General features: G+C 27.7%; 2 protein-coding genes across 4 annotated transcripts in view; both read right to left on the bottom strand.

Moving 5' to 3' along the window:
- Positions 1-6,171, bottom strand: part of mle (dosage compensation regulator mle) — a 99,545-nt gene extending 93,374 nt beyond the window's left edge. For 2 of the 3 annotated variants that reach the window (XM_075364397.1, XM_075364395.1), the window contains exon 1: positions 5,956-6,092. The gene's annotated coding sequence lies outside the window, so the exon portion shown is untranslated. Of the gene's footprint in view, positions 1-5,955 lie in introns of all 3 variants that reach the window. The other variant, XM_075364396.1, reaches the window with a different exon arrangement.
- A 7,444-nt stretch (positions 6,172-13,615) lies between these two features.
- The window catches only part of Gabat (4-aminobutyrate aminotransferase), a 66,101-nt gene continuing 59,044 nt past the window's right edge, over positions 13,616-20,672 (bottom strand). Inside the window, exon 11 of the mRNA XM_075364394.1 lies at positions 13,616-20,497. Within this exon, the coding sequence (XP_075220509.1) occupies positions 20,491-20,497 (7 nt within the window). The 3' untranslated portion in view covers positions 13,616-20,490. The remainder of the gene's footprint in view (positions 20,498-20,672) is intronic.

Genomic DNA, 20,672 nt, shown 5'->3' with positions numbered 1-20,672 from the left:
ACATATTGTGGTCCCAACATCAATATGTTCCTAGATAATGTTAAGTAAAACCTCAATGCTTAAATTTGATACTTTCACTATAAAAAATTATTAATGCATGTAGTGAATTTTTTCAAGGTTAAGCACTTTTTGAGTCTCTTTTGGCATAGCTAGTGATCACAACAGGATCCAAAAACCCATTTATATTGGTTACAAAACAACATATTTTTTCATGTGAATTTGTGGTTTTCAAACCATGTATTATTAAATTGTAAACTTGTAAAATCAGTATGTTGCAAAATCTTTGTTATTTACAATCATCACACATTTCTTATAATGAAAAGTAAAACACACATGCGGTACTAATATCATTCAGTTATTCTGCATGGATGGAATAACTTGAGGTGAAATTACAAATTATTTAATTTCAGTTCATCTTGTAAAATCACATAATGTAAGCTGGCAATTACCAAAAGCAAAAGCATATTTTAACTACATGTTAAATATATTTTTTCCAACCATTTCATTTTACATCAATTTGCAGGATGTTTATAAAAGAACTCCTCAGTTTCACAGCATTAATTTAAATTATTACTTACATAAGTATATATTCCAAAAAAGTAAATTCTTACTTTTTTTTTGTTTTAATACACTTCAATGTGTACAACAATCACTGCCCTGACACTCCAAACTGTAATCTAGTTCTTCCCATGTACTTGCCAGCATGTCACATATAGTGGATGCTACTACTGCCACAATCCTCTCCTGTAGGTGGATGATGTCACGAACTTTCTCTGAATAAACAATGTTTTTCACATGTCCCCATAAAAAGAAATTAGTAGTATGATGTCTGGACTCCTTGGTGACCATGTGATCGGCCCTCCTCTTCCAATCCACCTGTTTTGAAACCTATGTTTAATGCAGCAAAGACACAGTTGCTATAATGCAGCACAGCATATTCTAGCTGATAATCTGTAGAAAGATGTAAAGTTCAAGCATATCACAGAAAATATCCCCAATAATTCTGCTTCCTATAAAAATGAACAGGCCCATAGACACAGGTGGTCATTCATCAGTCTGCACCAAATATTGACTTTGGGAGTCACGCTGATACTAATTTCATGTAGTGGCGGCTCTGATCCTCAAATCCTGCAATAGTGTTGATTTACTGACGCACTAATGTGGAATGCCTCCTCATAAGAAAACATGACAATTTTCAGGTAGTCCTCATTTTCATTAATGTTGTTAAGCAATAAAGCTGCAAATTCCAACATTTTCACTTTGGTTTGATTTCATGTAAATTGTATCTCATACACACATAATCTAAGCTTCTTACGCACCAGTTTGTAAACTGTAGATTTAGCTAACTCTAAACTGGGCCTTGCTAATGACTTTTTTCAGGGCTATGCAAACAAAATCCTCAGATCCGTTCCACATTATGTTCAAATATGTCTGCCTGGTGATTAGTTTAAGACACTGCCTGCTTCCTTGTTTTATTTGTAGGCACAGCACTGTCATATTAACTTCAATAATTAAGCTGATCTGTGATAAACAAGTTTTGATAAAGCAAAACACGCAATGACCTTTCTGCTGCTGTGCCATTACGACAGTGAGACAGCCAACCAGACACACAGTGTAGGTTACACATTGCTGCCAACTGCAATGAATACTTTCAATGAAAACTTAATATAACAAACATAAATATGAAAACCGGATACTTTTAATCGATTCCATTATTTCATTACGATATTTTGAACACCCAATATAATATACATATTTCATTTTTTTTAAATCAGAAATGGGTACGTAACAGTAGTATTTACCTTAAAGATTTAAAATACAACTAAATTTAATTAATTTACATTGCCAAACAAAATAAATTAGTAATACCTATGTAAAATCCTTCAACTTAGAACAAATAATTTAATACCTCTGAATAAACCACCTAATTATAATCTATCCATTTAGCAGAATGATACAATCATTCTGTAGAAAATCATCAGAAAAATAATCATTTGAGTATGCACTCGAAGAATGCCATTCAAAATCAAAACCATTTTATTCGTTAAATTTTGAGAAGATTAAACAAATACATTTATCATTAACGTTTAATTACATTACTGTTCAACTAGCTAAAAATGATTCCACACTGAACAAATTTAGACTGTGATACTTTAACTGTAATTATTTTTTTCAATTAAAAATGTGCCTTGCTCTCACTTAATAAAAGTAGGGGGAATTGAGGAACTTTCACTGAGTAAGAAATAAAAATAACTGAGTAAATAAAGCAGAAATATATAACATTACTTACTTTTTAAGAAGTTAAATTTACTTAACTGACAATAGAAATTTAAAAACTAGAAGTTTTTTTTTTTTAAATAAGTTTAACCATTAATAATAATTTAGGTAAATGCTAGTTAGATGTTAATAGTTTGTTTTACATAATATAGTAGCCATGCAGACAATAATAATACTGCTATCATGTCATGACAATGTTTGTTAGATTTACATTTGTTTTCTGAACAATTTCCTTTAGTATAGGACAAAATGTATTATGCAGATTAATGTAGTTTTTGTTTAAGCTTGATATCTTTAAAAACAAGGAAGTAATTTTCCACAAATCTCTAAAAACTGCAAAAATGGCTGATGCACCTAAGCAAAAAGTATGAAACATCCTAAAAATAAAAATAACCTGTTTTTAACTTTCTGAATGTGATAAAGACTCATGACAAAGATAAATTAAAATGTTCCATTTTAATTTTACCAGCAGTACTATTAAATACAGATTAACAAAGCATTTCATAAATTTAATTTTAAAATGCAATGTGTTATGTAGTTACACATTGTCTTATATAAGAGGATCGTACAAAAATGAGATAAATAGCTGTAAAGCAAAAATTATTTATTAAATAAACACAATTTTTTTTGTCTGCTTTTCCACGTAATCCCCACAAACTTCTTTGCTCTTTTCCCATATTTTTACGAGTCTTCTTATCCCTTCAGCGAAGAATTCTTTACTTTGATCTCGGAAGTCAGTTTTCTATTTTTCTTTAACTCTTCATTGTTGATGAACTTGATACCACAAAGTTTCTTTCATCGAACCAAAAAGATAAAAATCCAAAGGGCCAAGTTAAGGGCTGTAAGGAGGATGAGGTGTAGGAGCTCCCAACCCTCTTTGCCAATAGTTTCTAACATCAGTTGTGCAGTATGAGGTTGAGCGTTGTTTTGAAGAAGCACGCCTTTGTTCTGCCATTCCAGACAATTATTTATCAACACGGGCTTGACTTTGTTCTCAATCATGACCAAGTGGTATAGGCTGTTGATAGTATGTTGCTCCTCCTAATAATCACAAAAATCAGACCATGGGCACTCCAAAAGATGTTTAACATGACCTTACCAGCAGATAGTTGTGTTTTGAATTTCTTAGACAGGCGATTCAGGGTGTTTCCACTGTATAATTTGACACTTGGGCTCCGGCTCAAAATGATGTATCTCAAGTTTCATCACAGGTTAAAATCCTGTCCAAAAATGCATCACCTTCGTTATTATAACTATTTTTGAGTTCGGTGCAAATGCGCAATCTTTCGACTTTGTGATAAAGGGTAACCCACCTTGCACAAGTCTCATGGTAGTTCAGTTTTTTTTTTAATGATGGAATGAGTTGTGTCAATATTCACTCAACATTTTTCAACAATTAACTGTAAGTTGTCAGTCTTCTTGGACTGATGATGAGGACAACACTGTTACCAAACGCCCTTGAGCAGTGCTCATTGGCCACGCTTTTGCGGCCACTTTTCCACCCACACAGTTCATTGTTTCTTCATCCTAGACAATATTTCTGACAGTTGTACACTTTCCAAACGTAAAAATCAGATCACAGAACACTGTTCTTGAAAAGTACTTTTTTCAAGCAAACACAACATCATAAGTATGACTTTCAAGGTTATGTTTACATAAATATTAATCAAACAGCTGACTAAAACTCTTCGCAAGGTTGCCAACTAACACTTACAAAAGTTTCAATTGCCTGGATTACATATTTCCTTCACTAAAAGTGTTTGTCATTTTAATTATTGAATGATCCTCGTAATATGTTTTTGACACTAAGTTTAATTTTTATATCTATATAGAAAAAGTTTTTATCAATAATATATAGAAAATTTTATGGCACTATTTTTTTTTGCAATAATTATGGTTGACGGTAAGCACTTCTTTTTCAATATAGTAGTGCAGACTTTATACGCCAACACCGGTTTAATTCCATTTTAAAATAAATAAGTTTTTCAGTATACAATCTCAAAAATAACTAAAAAAAAAACTACAATGTAATAACTGACCTACTTACAAAATAATTTATTTTGGGTTTGGTAATATTACACACTTTAAATTATCTGTAGTGCAGTATTTCATAGTTCAAGAAAAAGGTATTTAATTTGACTTAAGATTTTAACCACATTTCCATGATATATAAACTCAGTCATGTGGAATAAGTTACCATAATACTACAATTAATAGACCAAACTATTTCATACACAAAGATTTAAATTATTTTAAGTGTTAAGCATTTGGTTGATCTGAAAATTTAACATAAAAACTACTTCAAAGACAACATATGACTTTATATTAAGATGTAAACATAGAATGGCTGCCTTTCCCCCATTAATTGGTCACCAACCTTATAATTATCAATATTCTGGTTCAGTACTAAGTATTATTCTTTAATTTTATTAGTTTCAAGCCTACATAAAAAAAATGCTCTACATCACATAAGAATTACTAGATGATAATAGTTTATGAATAGTATTAAATTATATAGTTTAAATATAGTTTATGAATAGTATTAAATTGCATACTGGATGTAATTAACTTGGGTTATAAGTTAAGATAAAGGAAAAACTGATCACAATATCAAAAATATCCTACTTGAAAAAAAAAATTATATTTCGTCTTCTATTAATATGTACTACACTAAGGAAAAACTTGAATATTGTTGATTTCTTGATGCCAAACAACTGGCAAATAACATACTGTGATGAAGGGGTCTGTGCTAGTATTTGACAAGACACCCTGGGAATCTTGTTTTTCATGACCAGGTGTTACACAGTAGTTAAAACAATTCACTGTACTGCACAAATCTGGCATCTAGCAAAGCGGACTGCATATAAAGTGAATGGCCTGCTTTAGAAGGATATTCCAAGTATTAAGCCACTAAGGTTTGCTTTTGTAACAAAGGTTTACATAATAATCGTTTTTAAGTTTCAATACAGACTGAAATCTTGTGGTTATACAATATAGTAGATAATTTAATTGTACAACGTTTATTACGGGTTAAAATTTATGAAACAAGGCTTGGGTTAGGTTATAAGATTTAACATTTGGCAAGTTCCAGAAAACAATATGAATACAAGCATGTTACTCAGCAATCAAAACAATTTAAAAAATGAAAGCCTTCAGAGATATTTTATACACTGAACACTTGTATGCAAGTTAGTGTATAGAATTTTATCAAGGTATTATATTTCAATTTAACGAATTACATGTCTAGCACCACAACTAACGAAAATATAGATTGATCTTGAAAAAAATGAGTAACAGCAAAAAAAACTCCGAATTAGGTTTTCTATTCATTCGCAAACTACAAACATAACTTTCTAAAAACATTTAATTTTTTAACGCAAGTAATGTAAATTTGTACGATTAAAATTTTATGGCTCTATTTTTTTTTTTGCAATAATTATGGTTGACGGTAAGCATATCTTTTACAATATAGTACTGCAGACTTTATACGCCAACACCGGTTTAATTCAATTTTGAAATTTTCAGTATACAATCACAAAAATAACTTTAAAAAAAACTACAATGTAATAATCTACGTACAAATTGTACAACTAAGCACTCCGCCATGTTGCTGCAATTAGCCCTCATCTTAGGTATACCTTAGAATTATATTAAATGCAACATAAAAATTGAACTTACATACAGAACTCAGTATGAAGTAACTACTTCACACCCTCAAGTATAAATGTAAAATTATATACTATACAATCAACTACAGATATACACACCCAATAGATATTCAACTCAGTGGAATCACACCGGCTCGTGAATAAACAGGAAACATTCAATTGCAGGGTTTCACTTCACGATTCATAAAATAATTAATGATATTAAATAAACCTTCTTAAGAATTTTATCTACAAATATTTAAGAACTTCTAGAAATAAAATAACTATAATAGTATTTAACACTTTAATTAATGAAAATAATCATTACGATAAGATAATTTTGCTTTTTAAAGATAAACTCGGTTAACCCTTGAATATTAACGTAATTTCCTAATACGCTAATAAAAAGTATACATAAATTTAATGTTTATATGTTTAGTTACTAAATTTAACATACGTCGTGTTTGTCTATTTATTAATTTTATTAATATATTTTTTCTTAACATAAACACCTTTTTGTATCATATATTTTATTTTTAGAAAATACAAGAATTAAAAAAATGAAGAATAATAATAACAATTAAAAATCTCAAACGTCACTTTTTGGAGTATAATTCTAATACAAAGAGTAAAACAAAATGAAAGTAAAACAAATGATTTAAAAGTAGATTAATTACATACAAAATAATTACATTTACGTAGTAATTTTAACAATTAGGACGTATTTTTTATGTTCCCATACGGGTTGACATTTCGCGCAGTAAGTTGTTGTTACCCTTTCAGTTTGTAGTAGCGAAGGTGTACTTTTCTGTTCTCTGGATAATGTTGATTATGGATTTTGGTTAGTTACGTTCTGGATTACTAATTTTAATTCGCGACTAAGCTGAGGAATATACAAATTCTTTGCACGTGCCATGGCCGAGTGAGTCTTTCATGTAAATCTAGCATAAATTAAGATCTATTCATTGGTTGTCAAACACAGTTTGAAAGTAGGAAGAACTGGTGACTATTTATCTTCGAATATATTTTGTGTTCGTTAAAATGAAACTACTGAAGAATCAGTTTCTTGACGCTTCTTAAACGTTGAATCTATTTCACTACCATCTACAAAATCCCGCAGACGGTCGTCGGTCAATTTCCAAGCAATTTTCTTCGCCACTCTCATCGTTAGCCTGTTCTGCAAGAATTTATAAGGGATTTGCATACAAGTTTTCCATATTCTGTAAAAAGAATACAATATGTTTTAAGCGCTAATCAATAATATACATAAAAATAAATATTTTATAATAAATTTTAAACAAATTATTAGAATTATCTTCTAAATAACTATGATTGGTAAAATTTAAATTTTATTTATCAAATTTAAATGTAATTATTCTTATGTAAATTTTGTTCGCTGTTGGACTTGACTACTATTTAGCGGATTAACAAATCCTAATTAATGTTTGTATTAGAAGAATTCCTTTTCAAGCTACATCATTTGAAATTATTTGTGAAGATGCTGATATGGAGAGAGAGAGAGATTGTAGTTGAATAGGGTATTTTAGAAAGGGACTAGAATCAATTTTTTTAGGTTAAGGCAAAAGGGACCTTATCTTCACCTTGGTCATGTTTTAGTTAATATCTCTGGAAAGAACACTAAATTCTGAACAGTTTGATATTAAATTTGTTGAGGAATTCCAAAAATTGTTGAAGTAACTACCAATTGAATTTGCAGTTTCAAAAAATTGTGTTTTGAGAAAAAGCTTGTTAAATTTTTGCAATATTTACAGGTACATTATATTATGAAAATTTACTTGTGATGTGTAGATTTGAAGCTGCAAAAAAATAACTGAAGGTATGTTAAGTAAAAACTGTTCACGAGTGTAATAAACTGAAAAGAAAATTTAACAAGTAATAGTATTTAATTAGAAATTGAATTTGTTAAACTAGTATTTACTACTTAAGTACTAATACATTAAACAATTGATTTTTAAGATTATTTTTACAGATTATTAAAAATTATTATGTTTTAGGTTGTTGGCGCTTTTGAGGTGGAATGCAGAAGTTGTATCTTCTTGTACCTGAATCTCAGCAGTTGCTATTGATGGTTCTATAGTATCAACAAGAGGTGGAGACCTAGCACCAGGACATATAATATCTCTGCAATCTTTTATCACAGTACCGACATATTTTATCAAAAAGATACTTTATTCTTTTATAAGATAATCCTGTTGAGGAAATGGCTGTAGGGAAATCCACTTGAGGCTGTCTCAGTTGTCACAGTGTTTTTCTGGAGGAGATTCTACTAATTTCTTTGTAGAAACTACTCCTTTATTTCAATAAGAAAAACAGAAATGGCTGAACTGCATGCTATTTTTTTAATAATTTTCCACTCTTTATTTCCTAAAATATGTAAGCCAGTCATAAACTAACAAAAATATTTCTTCTTTCACTTCCTACAATTGCAGGTTGGTTTAAACCAAATGGGGTAGAATTTGATACAATTTTTGCTAGCTGTGCTAGTGGAACTTGCTTTTCCTTTACAACTTTATCTATAAATCATATGAGTAAAGTTAAGGTCCCTTTTGTGTCTGGTGTAAGGGTACACAAAATAACATTATATGCTATGTAACATTGTAATACACAAAATAAATGAGATTATAGTTGTTTAGAATGAATGTAAGTAGCGGTTTCTGCAATAAACTAAAAACTGCATTTTTTTTATGTGAATCACTCTTAACACAGCTGTACTGAGAATTCTGCCTGGTGAAGATAATGTTCCTTCTGCATGTGGTCACATATACAGAAAGTGATATATTACTTATTACATGTATTGTAAAAAGGTACCTCAGACTGATATACCTTTCAGCATTGCATGTTGTGTCCAGCTCATCTGTTCTGAATTACAAGTTACATATTTTAAATCAGTGTCAAAAATACTGAAAGTTTTCAGCTACTAACATTCTTCCAACAAACAAAAATTAAATTTTGTTGTCTAGTGTAATCAGTAGTTCAAACAAACTTTTTCTTTTCATTTTGATAGACTGCAAGTAGATACTTGCTCATTCTGTGAAGAAGTAAAACTTTGAATGACAGAGTTAAAAAATGCACAGCAGCAGAACTATGTATTCAAGGCTTTCAAAAACTTGTCTTAAAGATGCAGAAAAAATTATCTCTTTAAGTACTGATAATAAATATGACTTCTTGCAGAATGTCGATCTCTCAAAAATTATGGTGCTGGATAATTTTTATTATAGAAAATTAACTGTCCATATTTTCTGTGTGTACAACATGAAAACTAGTGGTACACAATTTTATCTCATGAAGGCCAGGCTAAGAAAGGATTTTAAGGATGAAGTGGCCTCATTTTTAATCGATAACATACCACAGCTTTGTTTGGGAGCTGCTCATTTTTTCTGATAATTGCCCTGGTCAGAACAAGAATCATACTCTGATTATGGTGTTATTAGCATTAGCAAACAATGGGAGATATAAAAAAAATTAAACAATACTCTCCTTTAGGAGGACATTCGTACCTTCTGTGCAATAGGAAATAAAGTTTTAATAAAAGTAAATAGATTAGTGCAACAGGATTTATACTCCTTATGAGTATTACTCATTGATACGTGATGTCTGAAAGATTCAGAACACAGTAAAAGTGGTTCACACCTGATATTGACTACAACAACTGGTGGAGTACATTTTACAAAAAAAATGTTAAGCACGAGGCTGTGATTACAAGAATAGACAAATTTAATCAAAATTTCACTATTTTGAGTATTATAATGAGAAGAAAGGCACTATAAAACTTTCTGAATGAATAAATGGTCTTGTTATATATAATTTTTTTTATTATGAAGAGGATGGGATCAGTTTCCATTAAAATAAAAACGATTGAAAACTTGAAGAAAGTTGTACAATATACGCATATACCAAGATGAGTAAAAAAAGTTCTGCAATGAATTTGTCAATAGGCAGATTATAGTCAACAACAGGACAAATTATACTGATGATGATTAAGACTAAATAAAAATTAAAGAATTTTTTTTTTAGTTTAATATTTTTTGTTTTCTTATTTATGTATGTTAAAAACAGCTAATGTTAACTTTTTATAAAAATTAATAAATTAAGTTATCTTAGTAACATTGCTCTTTTTTTCTTTTAATTGGAGAAAGGCACCTCAGTTGCAAAATTTCAAAAATAAAAAATATGAAAATTTTTATTTTAACTCTTGAAATTTATGCATATGATAATGAAAAGATCCTGCAAAAAATCAGCAATGTGAGAATAAAATTATAATTTTTTTTTAGTTTTTTGTGTATTTCTTAAAATTTAACAAAAGTGATACAGGTTCCATTCTGAAATACACAATTCAGTTTTATTCTTTATTGAAGCAGATAGACTGTTAGGCAAAATAATGAAATTAAAAGGCTCAGTTTCCAGAAATCAATGTATTTACGTGCTGTAAATTCCCATAAAATGTTCTTAAAAATATGATTATCCATACTTAACATTGCAGTTTGGCTGAATTGATTTCTTCAAATTTGTACAATCAGTCAAAAGAATATAGAAAAAAGAACCCTCGCACCAAAATATAAAATAATTATATATTTATAAATTTTTTTTTAATTAACTTGGCCCATGTTTCCATTCATAGGAGAGTTAAGGCATCCAAAATGTGACCACAAATCATATGTCGATTAATTTCAGGAAATTTTTATTTTTTCTTTAATGAACATAATTATAAAATTAGATCTTTCCATTGGAATTACCCAGTTACAATTCTGTTGGATTTGTCACTCCATTACGAATCAATTTTGAGATGTAAGCTGAATATTGTATTCTAACAATAGTAAATCATCTCAAAAAAGTTTATCTCATAAATTTTCAGGATGATAAAGGTTGTTGTTCCTTTAAATATTCTGTACATGTTCTAATATAACTTAAGTTTCTAAGGAAAAGTCATTTTTGTTCGAACATATATTTACAATATCTACACAAAACTGCATTTCTCATCCTGGACAGAAAATTGCCAAAATCTCCCAAGGGATTGTAGACAGGATGAATGCCTATGGCCAGATTGGCCTTAAACTTTCCTCTGGATGGAGGTGTCTGTCTTCCTTTTGGATTTCTTTGAGAGTGCATATTCAACAACCATGCCTTTTTCTTTAACATTGAACCCTTCTTCCTTATTTTGGATTCTGCCAAGTAAAGAAGAGAGAGAGATGATGTTGTTACAAGAAACTGTTGGATCTAGATCTCTAGTGCATCAAAAGTATGATCTGGTGATGAAAATTTTATTAAAGTTAAAAAATATAAACAAGAAAATATTTAAAACAAGTTTGCATTAGTAAGCCCAATTGTTGAAGGGTACAAGAATTGAAATGCTTCCTAAAAACTCCCACAGTACACATTATTTTTACTTAAACATATAGTTAATATCAATACTTTCCTGACAATGTTACAAAAAAATAAAGACCCAATATGAAGTGTAACTCCCAAAAACAGCATAACAATTCTTTAAAATAACAAGCACCCTGTTCGAGGCTTATTAGGAAACATGAGTGAAATTGTATTACACTTATTTCTTCACCGAACCAAATATACTGTTGTATGCTAAATTGACAAAATGTATGTGATATTTAATTTTGTAAATGGCAAATATATAACCTATATTTAGAAATAAGGCCAGATGTATGTTGGAAGCAGTAACTGTTTTGTAAATCTTCTGATGATGAGGTTACTAGAATGAAAAATTCACTCTTCTATTAATTTAGTATACATAAAATAAAACAATACAGAAATTTTTGTTTAAAAATTTTTATTTTGATAGATAAAATAAACGTGTTATTCTATTTTGCTTACATTTCATAATTTTTTTCATATCTAATGGAAGACATTTTAAATTATAATACTAGTATACCAAATACATATTTCTTAATTATGACATTCAATAAATTCTTAAAATATATTTATTTTCATTTTAAGTATGAATATATATTTTTTTTTTTTTTTATATTTAAAATTTAAGATTAATATAAATGAAAAATATATTTTCTTTAAGATGTGTAAATATTTATATCATATTAGCAGCCTGAAGCATAATTTGTTGATCAGAGAGTACTGCTATAGATATATCTAAATTTTAAAATAAAATAAAAGATATATATTTATACATAATAAACTAAGTATGTAATATAAACTTATTCAGCCACTCCCACAAAGTACAGAATTAAAGAAACTCTTACCTTACTGTTTTTTCATTTGCAAAGCACTTTTGGGTGTAAGCTCATGTTCAGTCATTATAATTTTTTTTTCTTTTTTACATTTACGTACTAAAATAGATGATACATTAAAATTTTTAGAACAAATATTTGTTCAGGCAATAAAAATTTTTTTTTAAATTTAAAATTTTTAACATACTGACAGCATGTTAAAGGTTTTAAATTTTTTATTGACTGAACAAATATTTGTTCTAAAAATTTTAACATCATGTATTTAACATGTAAATGTAAAAAAGAAAAAATTACTGAAGATGGGCTTAGGCCCAAAAGCGCTTGAAAATGAAAAAAGTAAGGTAAGAGTGTTCTTTAATTCTGTACTTTGTGGAGTGGCTGAATAAGTTTATATTATATAATTAGCTAGAATTTACTTACAGAGGAAATATGAACTACAAAAAATTTAATTTAAATTATATATATACATATATATATAACAAAATATTAAATTTAATAAAACAATTACATTTTTTAAATAATTATCCTAAAAATATAAATTTTTATTTGTAATTAATTTTTATTATGTACATTTTGCTTAAATATTCAGAGTAATATTCTTTATATCACAGTACACAGTGCATTCCAGTTTGAATATGACATACATTGGAGTTTAAAAATAAAAAAGTTCATGTATAGACTGGATACACAAGTTAAAAATTCAATGACAAATATAATAATATTGAATTACCAAAGATTTTTATCCTTATGTACCAGGTTACCAGTAATTTTGACTAAAAGAAACATTTAAATTTAAGTGAAAACACCATAAACAACTTTACAAGAACAGTCCAGCATATTAAGTAAGGAAGTACGTCCTATTTAAACAATTTTACGAATGTGTTGAATGTTTTACAAAATAAACTGTTAAGTAGAACAGTTGAAAGACTGAATTACATCTATTCCATACACAGCCAATGACAGAATTTAAAAGATTTTTAGCAACATTTTTAGTTTTTTTACCAAATTTAATGATATTAAAATGGATATACATATGAAGGACAATTTTAATGAGTTTTAAACATACTTAATAGTAAATTATGTACTACACTAAACTACTTATTAGTTAATTTACTTTAGTAGGTTTACTTTTAACTTCACCAAATAATAAATTACCTTAATATACCAAGCATTTGCATGGTACCATAATTTAGCTGCAATACAAAGGTAATTGATAACCTTCAGCAATGCTGCAAGACTGAAAATATGGTAATTGGTAAAAAATTGGGTATGGGCTTTTTCATCTCAATTTTTTAAGACCCAGAGATCGTAAAAAACAAAAAAAAGTGCCGGATAATGTACGTACATACATGTGTCGGCATGTTTGAAGCTTAATAATTTTTGACTGGATAAACCGATTTTGTAGACTCATGAATATGGGGCAATTTGTTGGTAAAATTTTGGGATTAATATCTCCAGCAAGTGGGGTAGATAGGTTTTTGGAGTAATTTTATGAGATTTTGCAAACATAACCACTTTATATTAAGCTCAATACTTGTGTACATGTTTATCTTACCAATTTTTTTTTTTTAATTTTTAATTTTTTTTAATTTAAATTTTTAATTTTTTAATTTCCCCTTCCCCTAAAATTAAAAACACTACGCTTTATTTATTGCATATTTTTTTAACTGATTTTTTTTTTGCTTAATAGTAGTAGTACTAGTGACCCCAAAAAAATACTTTGGGGGCAATATTTTTTGGTGGTGGGGAAGCCGATCAAAGTTTAAAAATATAGATTTTTTTTTTTAATTTGATCTATTTTGTTTACTTAAACATATAATAATAATTATATTATAAAATTTCATCTTAGATCACCCCCACCCCAAAAAAGAAATCTTGGATAACATTTTTCATTTATCATTATTTTTCCACTATAAAAGAATGCCTGTGGACCAATGGCAGGAAAGAACTTTGTTTTCAGTTTTTTTTTAAATTATTGCAAATATGTGGTAATTAGAAATTTAATTTAATAAAGTTAATTTGAAACCACAATACTGATTATTACACAACTGGCCAGTCATTATATCAGATTTCAATGGTTTCCACAAGGGTAGTGTTTTCTGCTATAAACCTTATAGAATGTAGATTATGGTGTAATATGTATTCTATGAGTAAAGTAAATGAGTATTTACTTTCAAAAAATAAAAGAAACATTTGTCAGTGCTGTTGAATCTCGAGGTCAAAATCTAAATCAAACAAATAAAAACCACTAATACAATTATAGCTTTTTCTTTACTTCACAGATTAAATAATCCTTGAAACTTACACCTAAAATGACATCTGCTTCTAAAACAGTTGACTTATGTTGTAAACAATAATGAAGTAAGTTTTCGTTTTGTGATTTACTTGCATCGGTACAGACAGATACATAACTAAATAATTTTTTACTCTTCTTTTGCCTTTTCTTCAAAGGTAGCAATTTTTAACTCCTGTATAGTATTTTCCATTTCTGATTCTAATACAATGCAGCCTTTTTACTATCTTAAGACAATAAATTATTTCTGTAGCCCTGACTCAATTTTATTCTACTTAAAAAGTATCCACACTTTGGTTTTGTACTTAAGAATAGAGAATTTTAATTAAGTTTCCTTTCCTTATTTTTTATTTGAGCGCCAGGAATAGTTATTTTACATTTTAAAGACCACATATTGCATGCAACAAAAACAATAATTTCAGATATCATTTATCCAAGCAACTGGACTTTTTTATACTATTAGTAAATTAAAACTACCAGAAAACCCCTCTATATTTCACAAGTCTTGTTTTCTTTGATTCATATTTATAAAAGATTCCATGTTTCTTGACAGCTTGGATTAGTGCTAAAGAAAAAAATATGGCGAAGATGTATATTAAATTTAAATTGTTAAAGATAGGGCAGAATAGTAAGAGAACTAGAAGGGCTGACTCGAAATGAAATGGGATAAGGTAAGAACAAAGAAGATAAAGAAGATTGAATTCAGAAAAAATATATGTCCATCAAATATATATTTTAAACCATTCTTAATAATGTTCATTCATAATCTTAAAAATCAAACAAATTTTTATATAATGCTTTGTGAAATAAATAAGAAAAATTAAAGAAAATCTATACTGTTAAATAATTGTGTATGTATGTATAACACTAGTACAAAATTGAGCAAAACAAATGTTATATTCTAATACAGGTCCAAAAATGACCTGATAACACCAACTGGCACTTTGCACCAAACTTTATAGTTTTTGAAATAATTGAGGTAAATTAAATAAATTTTACAGTGCTTATTTTAAGTATATTTAAATTTTTTACTTAATTCTATTTTAATTAATTTTATCCAATTGAAATGTGTTAACTCTATCTTCTTCTATATATATATAAAGAAAAATGTTTACGTGTTCATTTGTCAGATGTACAGTTTTATTCCGATCATGAAGAGATTTTGTACACTAACAGTTCCAAACAAAGGTAAAATTTTTATTTACATTTCGTTTTCGTAGATAAACTACCCCCACTCCTTAAGCAACATTTTAAAGTGGAGCTTTGCAGTTTTTCATGAATATATCATGAATAAACGGTGAGGAAATCAACAAATGGAAGGTAATTTTTTGAAAGCCCATAAAATTTACTGCAAAATGTAATTTTCCCATTTCTGACTATTCTTAAAGTTATTAAAAAGTTGAAAATTGGTACACAACTGTTTTGTTCTGTACTTTATGTGAGTATGAGTCACCATTTCATCTGCTACCTCCTTCTCACCCGTTTTCCAGCTCATTGTCAGCCTCACTTGCTCAGTGTTAGGCTACAAAAAAACCCGCAAGCTGAACTTCAAGCCGCATCCAGAGCTGCCAAAACTGAAGATCAAACGAGCATAAGAACTCAAGCTACATGTCAAGTACGCATGCAAAGCCAAGGGTAGTCACTAGTATACTTTTATTTCAAGAAATAGAGATTAAGTTTCTTTGGTCAATGTGAGTGACAAATTTGCTGAACTTTAGATAACCTCAAAATACAACATTTACATTTTTAAACTATAGTCTTCATTTACATGCAAAAATTACTAGTTTTATTTCTTATTTCCAATCAGTGTTGACAAAATTAATTTTGGTAGAAAACAGGAGATCATTTTCTATCTAAATATATTTTTCATTACACACTTTTACTTTTCTCTATGATTTTGAATTTGATTTAATCCAATTAGAAAGAAGTAATTTAAACTTCCAATAGTTTTATAAGAAAAGAGATAGTAATAAGTTATAATAATAATTTAAATATTAATAACTCCAATGAAATCATATTAAACATTCTGTTAATGAATACACACATTTTAAAGATATATAATAAAAGCAAGATTTTACATAAAACATACTTTTATTTAATTATAAATATATAATTTATTTCATAATTTTTTTCTGGAAGACATTTTTGTGTTGCTTTAATAATAATTTGAGCATTTGATAACAAATTTTGTAAATAAATTCACTTTATTCAAGTCACTGTTAAACAACAACAATTATTTTAATAAAACAGCAGTGGAAAGGATCTGTTCTTATAATTACATTTCTTCCAACAATCTAAGTACATTATTACTCACTTCTTATACATCTGATTAAAGGTTACATTTACAATGTACAATCACAGGTCTATATTTAATTAACATAAAACTGTTTAATTTAGTTAGATGGTATTACTAAAGAAAAACCAGCGAAATTAAGATTCTTTGTGGAAGAATATTTGAGAAATTTAAAAGTATTATTACACTCTTGAAGAGCTTAGGAAAGTCCGTGTTAAGCATAAGCAAATTTATTTGATTAGTCCAATTTATCAGCAAAAGAGTAGGACTTTGGTCAGATAAGATTGCTTATAGTATGATTATTTTAAATCTACATTATTTGGACCAATATCACCTAGTTACTGGTGCTGTTATTTTTGTAGGATCAGTCATTATCTACCTAACCTGGCTTTAGTATGTTATTTTTGTAAAATAAACTAGTTATGTTTCTTCTGAATTAAAAAATGACTGGTAAACCAAAGTCTAAAACTGAAAACATTTTACACAGTCGAATTAGAAATTATTAACTATTTTTTGTATTTTTAACCAGAGCTTAAAAACAAAATAACAATTCAATTATATAAAGTTAATGAAAAGAGATTTATGAAATGAGAGGTTATAAAAAATGTATATACTTTAAAAAAAACAACTACAAAATTAAAAAGAATAAAATGCTTACAGTAATCTTTTAACCAACATTTATGTAAAAATCATTAAAAGTGACAAGATAAATGTAATCTGGCAAATATTATTTTGGGATCCATTTAGACTTAAAGGTTTATTTTTAATACTAATTCCATTTCTAAATAAAAGTTTTGATTTATAAAAAAAACCTGTTTCAATGAACTCAGCTGCTTCAGTATGTATATAAAGCATAGTTAATACACATAGAATGGCAAATAAATAAATAAGATCAAAAGTTTAATAAATAAAGGCACCAAGCATGATAAGTGCTTTACACCAGTGTTTTTTTTTTAGATAGAATAGTTGTAAAATAAATGACATGGATATGCCAGAAGGAAGACATCCTTGATAATGTTACTTTCATTCATTTTACATTTGTCTAATGCTCTTAACATTCCTCTATAATGTAATGTAAGAATAAATATTTAATGATTTTTTTTAATACATTTTTAATTAAATGGTGATAAAATTTGATTTATATATAGTAGTGAAGATATTAGATAAATAAATAAGGCTATTCTTTCTTTATAAATTGCAGAATTGAGAAATCGTTAAAAGAATCTAGGATTTTTGTAATTGATCATCATGCTTGTGATGCTAATCAGATCTGATAGAAATTTTCAAAATAAAAATTTAATACATTTTTAAAACAGTAAAAATTTTAGATATGGTATGAGCACAGAAAAAAATTATTATGATATTCAGGTAGCATGATAACTTAAATTAACAAAAAACCCTATTCCATCAATACTTATCTGACGTTCTATCAGTAATAAATATAAATAACACAGCATTTAAAAAATATTTATCAGCAAGCTAGATAAATTGGTTGGAAGTTAATAGAAATCAAATATAAAAAACTGTTTATTATAAAAATTAATCATAAATTAAAATTTTCTATCATTATGCAATTTGACTAAATATAGACATGGAAGGTGGACTGAGAATGATTCAGCTTTACCAGACAATAGTATTTAATTGCCTTGCACATTGAGATTTTGCACCATAGGAATAAATAATCATTTGATACATAACAGTTTTTAGAGACATTAATAATAAATAATAGTTGATGTTAATTAATATATTGAGACACAAATTCTTAAAAAATAAAAATTTTTTAAGTGGAGTAAATATTCAAATTAACTACTACACAAAAAGGATTTTTTAAAATAACAAAGCATAAACTGTTTCAAATAAATTTAATCATTGACTTTATAAAAACTTATTTTTTTTTTTATTTTCTCAATCTCTTAATTGTAAACTCTTTTCCGTAAATGTTTTCAATATATACATAAAATTATACTAGTTAAATATTGTAAAACATCTTTTTTTTTTTTTTTTTTGTAAATAATTGAAATATAAAAATAAAGAAAATATAAATGTTGATTCAAGATTGAGTTAATGCCCTTATAAAACTAATTTGCATACATTCAAAAAGAGAGATTATTAAATAATAATTTAAAAAAATTTAAATCTACAACATACTACTCAAAATGTCTAATAATCAGTGGATACAAAAAGCAATAACTCAAAACAATATAGATAATAATGCACATTGATAAAAACTTGAGCAAAAAACTGATAAGTCATTTGCTCATGTAAGAGAATGAACACACTAAAGAGGTGTAAAGATAGAGGAAACTACAGAATAAAAGGAAAAAAGATATGGATCATCTCAGGAACAAAATATATTTAATGATTTATTTTTGGGCAATTAAATTAAGTCTGAGTTAATAGGATTGAAAAAAGAGATTTCTTCTTATTACTTTTTTCTGTTATTATTTTTTGACACAATTAAATATCTACAATCTCTTCGGCAGAACAATGTATAGATATCTTGAATGTCTATAATTTATTTGAAGGAGAGTAAGCCCAACAGCAATTAACCCCCTTTTATTTGTTTTATTCTGGCTGGCACCCTGTACCAGCTGTCAATGGATAATAATGAAATGAATTTTTTTACAGCGTGTGAAAAAATGCCTGACCAGTACTCAAACTTAAAGCCTCCACATAAAAGGTAGAGATGTTAACCACTCTGCCATGGAGATTGGCTATTATAAAATAATCTAAAAGAAGTTTCGTTTTTCTTATTATTATTTAAAATAATAATTTTAAAAGAGCAGTAAAGATTTTTTTTCTTCATTGATACATACTAGTATCTTGTTGAATGCTTTTTAAAAGTACATATTTACATCTGAAGAACCACTGAGCTTTTTTTAAATCTAAATTTACAGCTTAAAAGAAATTTTATTTATTTATTATAAATAATGTTAATAATAAATAAAAATCGCTTCATTGAAATAGATAAACTTTTGTAATAAAATTAAGCATAAATATTTTTTCAATCATATGTATCCAACTAATAAAGATTTTCTATAAAACAGAATTGAAAGCTAAAATTAATGCAATTTAAATAAAGTGAATTTTAACAATTTTACTTCTGTTTAATTCTAAAAATTAACAACAAATATAGAACAATATATATATATATATATATATATATATATATATATATTTTATCAATAGACATTTACAAATCAAAATTATAAACAATAAATCTTAATATAATTCTGAAAGTTTGTCTGTTTTTTCTTTCTTTGTTTACAACAGCATGAGAACCAACTGACCGATTGATTTCAAATTTGCAGGATAAATTCATATTATCCCAGGGAATATTTTAAGCCATAGATTGACATCCTAGCCTCCTTGGGGATAAAGTTGTGAATTAAGGATAGTTGTTAAAGAAAATAAAAATTAATCCTTTTACTTCATTATTATGTTTCTGTCAACAGAAATAAGTTGTGGAGTTTTCCTTGTCAAAGGTCTGTGGACTTTAGGTACCATAATTACTATTAATCTATCTTTTGTAATTTAGTCTCTTTTTCAAGTTTCTGTAAAGCCTGAAAGGCTTTAATATGTAAATATTATTCTCATTAGCATGTAGAACACGACACTGTCTGGTCCAAGGGCGGAGCCCTCTGGCTAGACAGGAATGGCAAGCGAAGTGGGCTGACCTGAACCTAGAGGTCCAGCCCAGAGGCAGAGCCTCTGGAACTGGATTATCTGTCTAGATGGTCCAACTGGCTAGTATTTAAATAACTAAAACCTGAAAAAAACCATAAAAATATAACAATTAAATTTTCCTACTACATTGATGTGTTTTATTCTATGCATTACTAGTGAAAAATGTGTTAAAAATATAAATAATTCTGTACCATTAATATAAAAAAATATACACGTATTTTTAAAATACTGATAATATTAACAAAGTAATTTAAAAA

The sequence above is a fragment of the Lycorma delicatula genome, chromosome 4 (genome assembly GCF_047948215.1).
Source record: "Lycorma delicatula isolate Av1 chromosome 4, ASM4794821v1, whole genome shotgun sequence".
Classification (NCBI taxonomy): Eukaryota; Metazoa; Arthropoda; class Insecta; order Hemiptera; family Fulgoridae; genus Lycorma; species Lycorma delicatula.
This window is presented reverse-complemented; position numbering and strand designations above follow the sequence as displayed.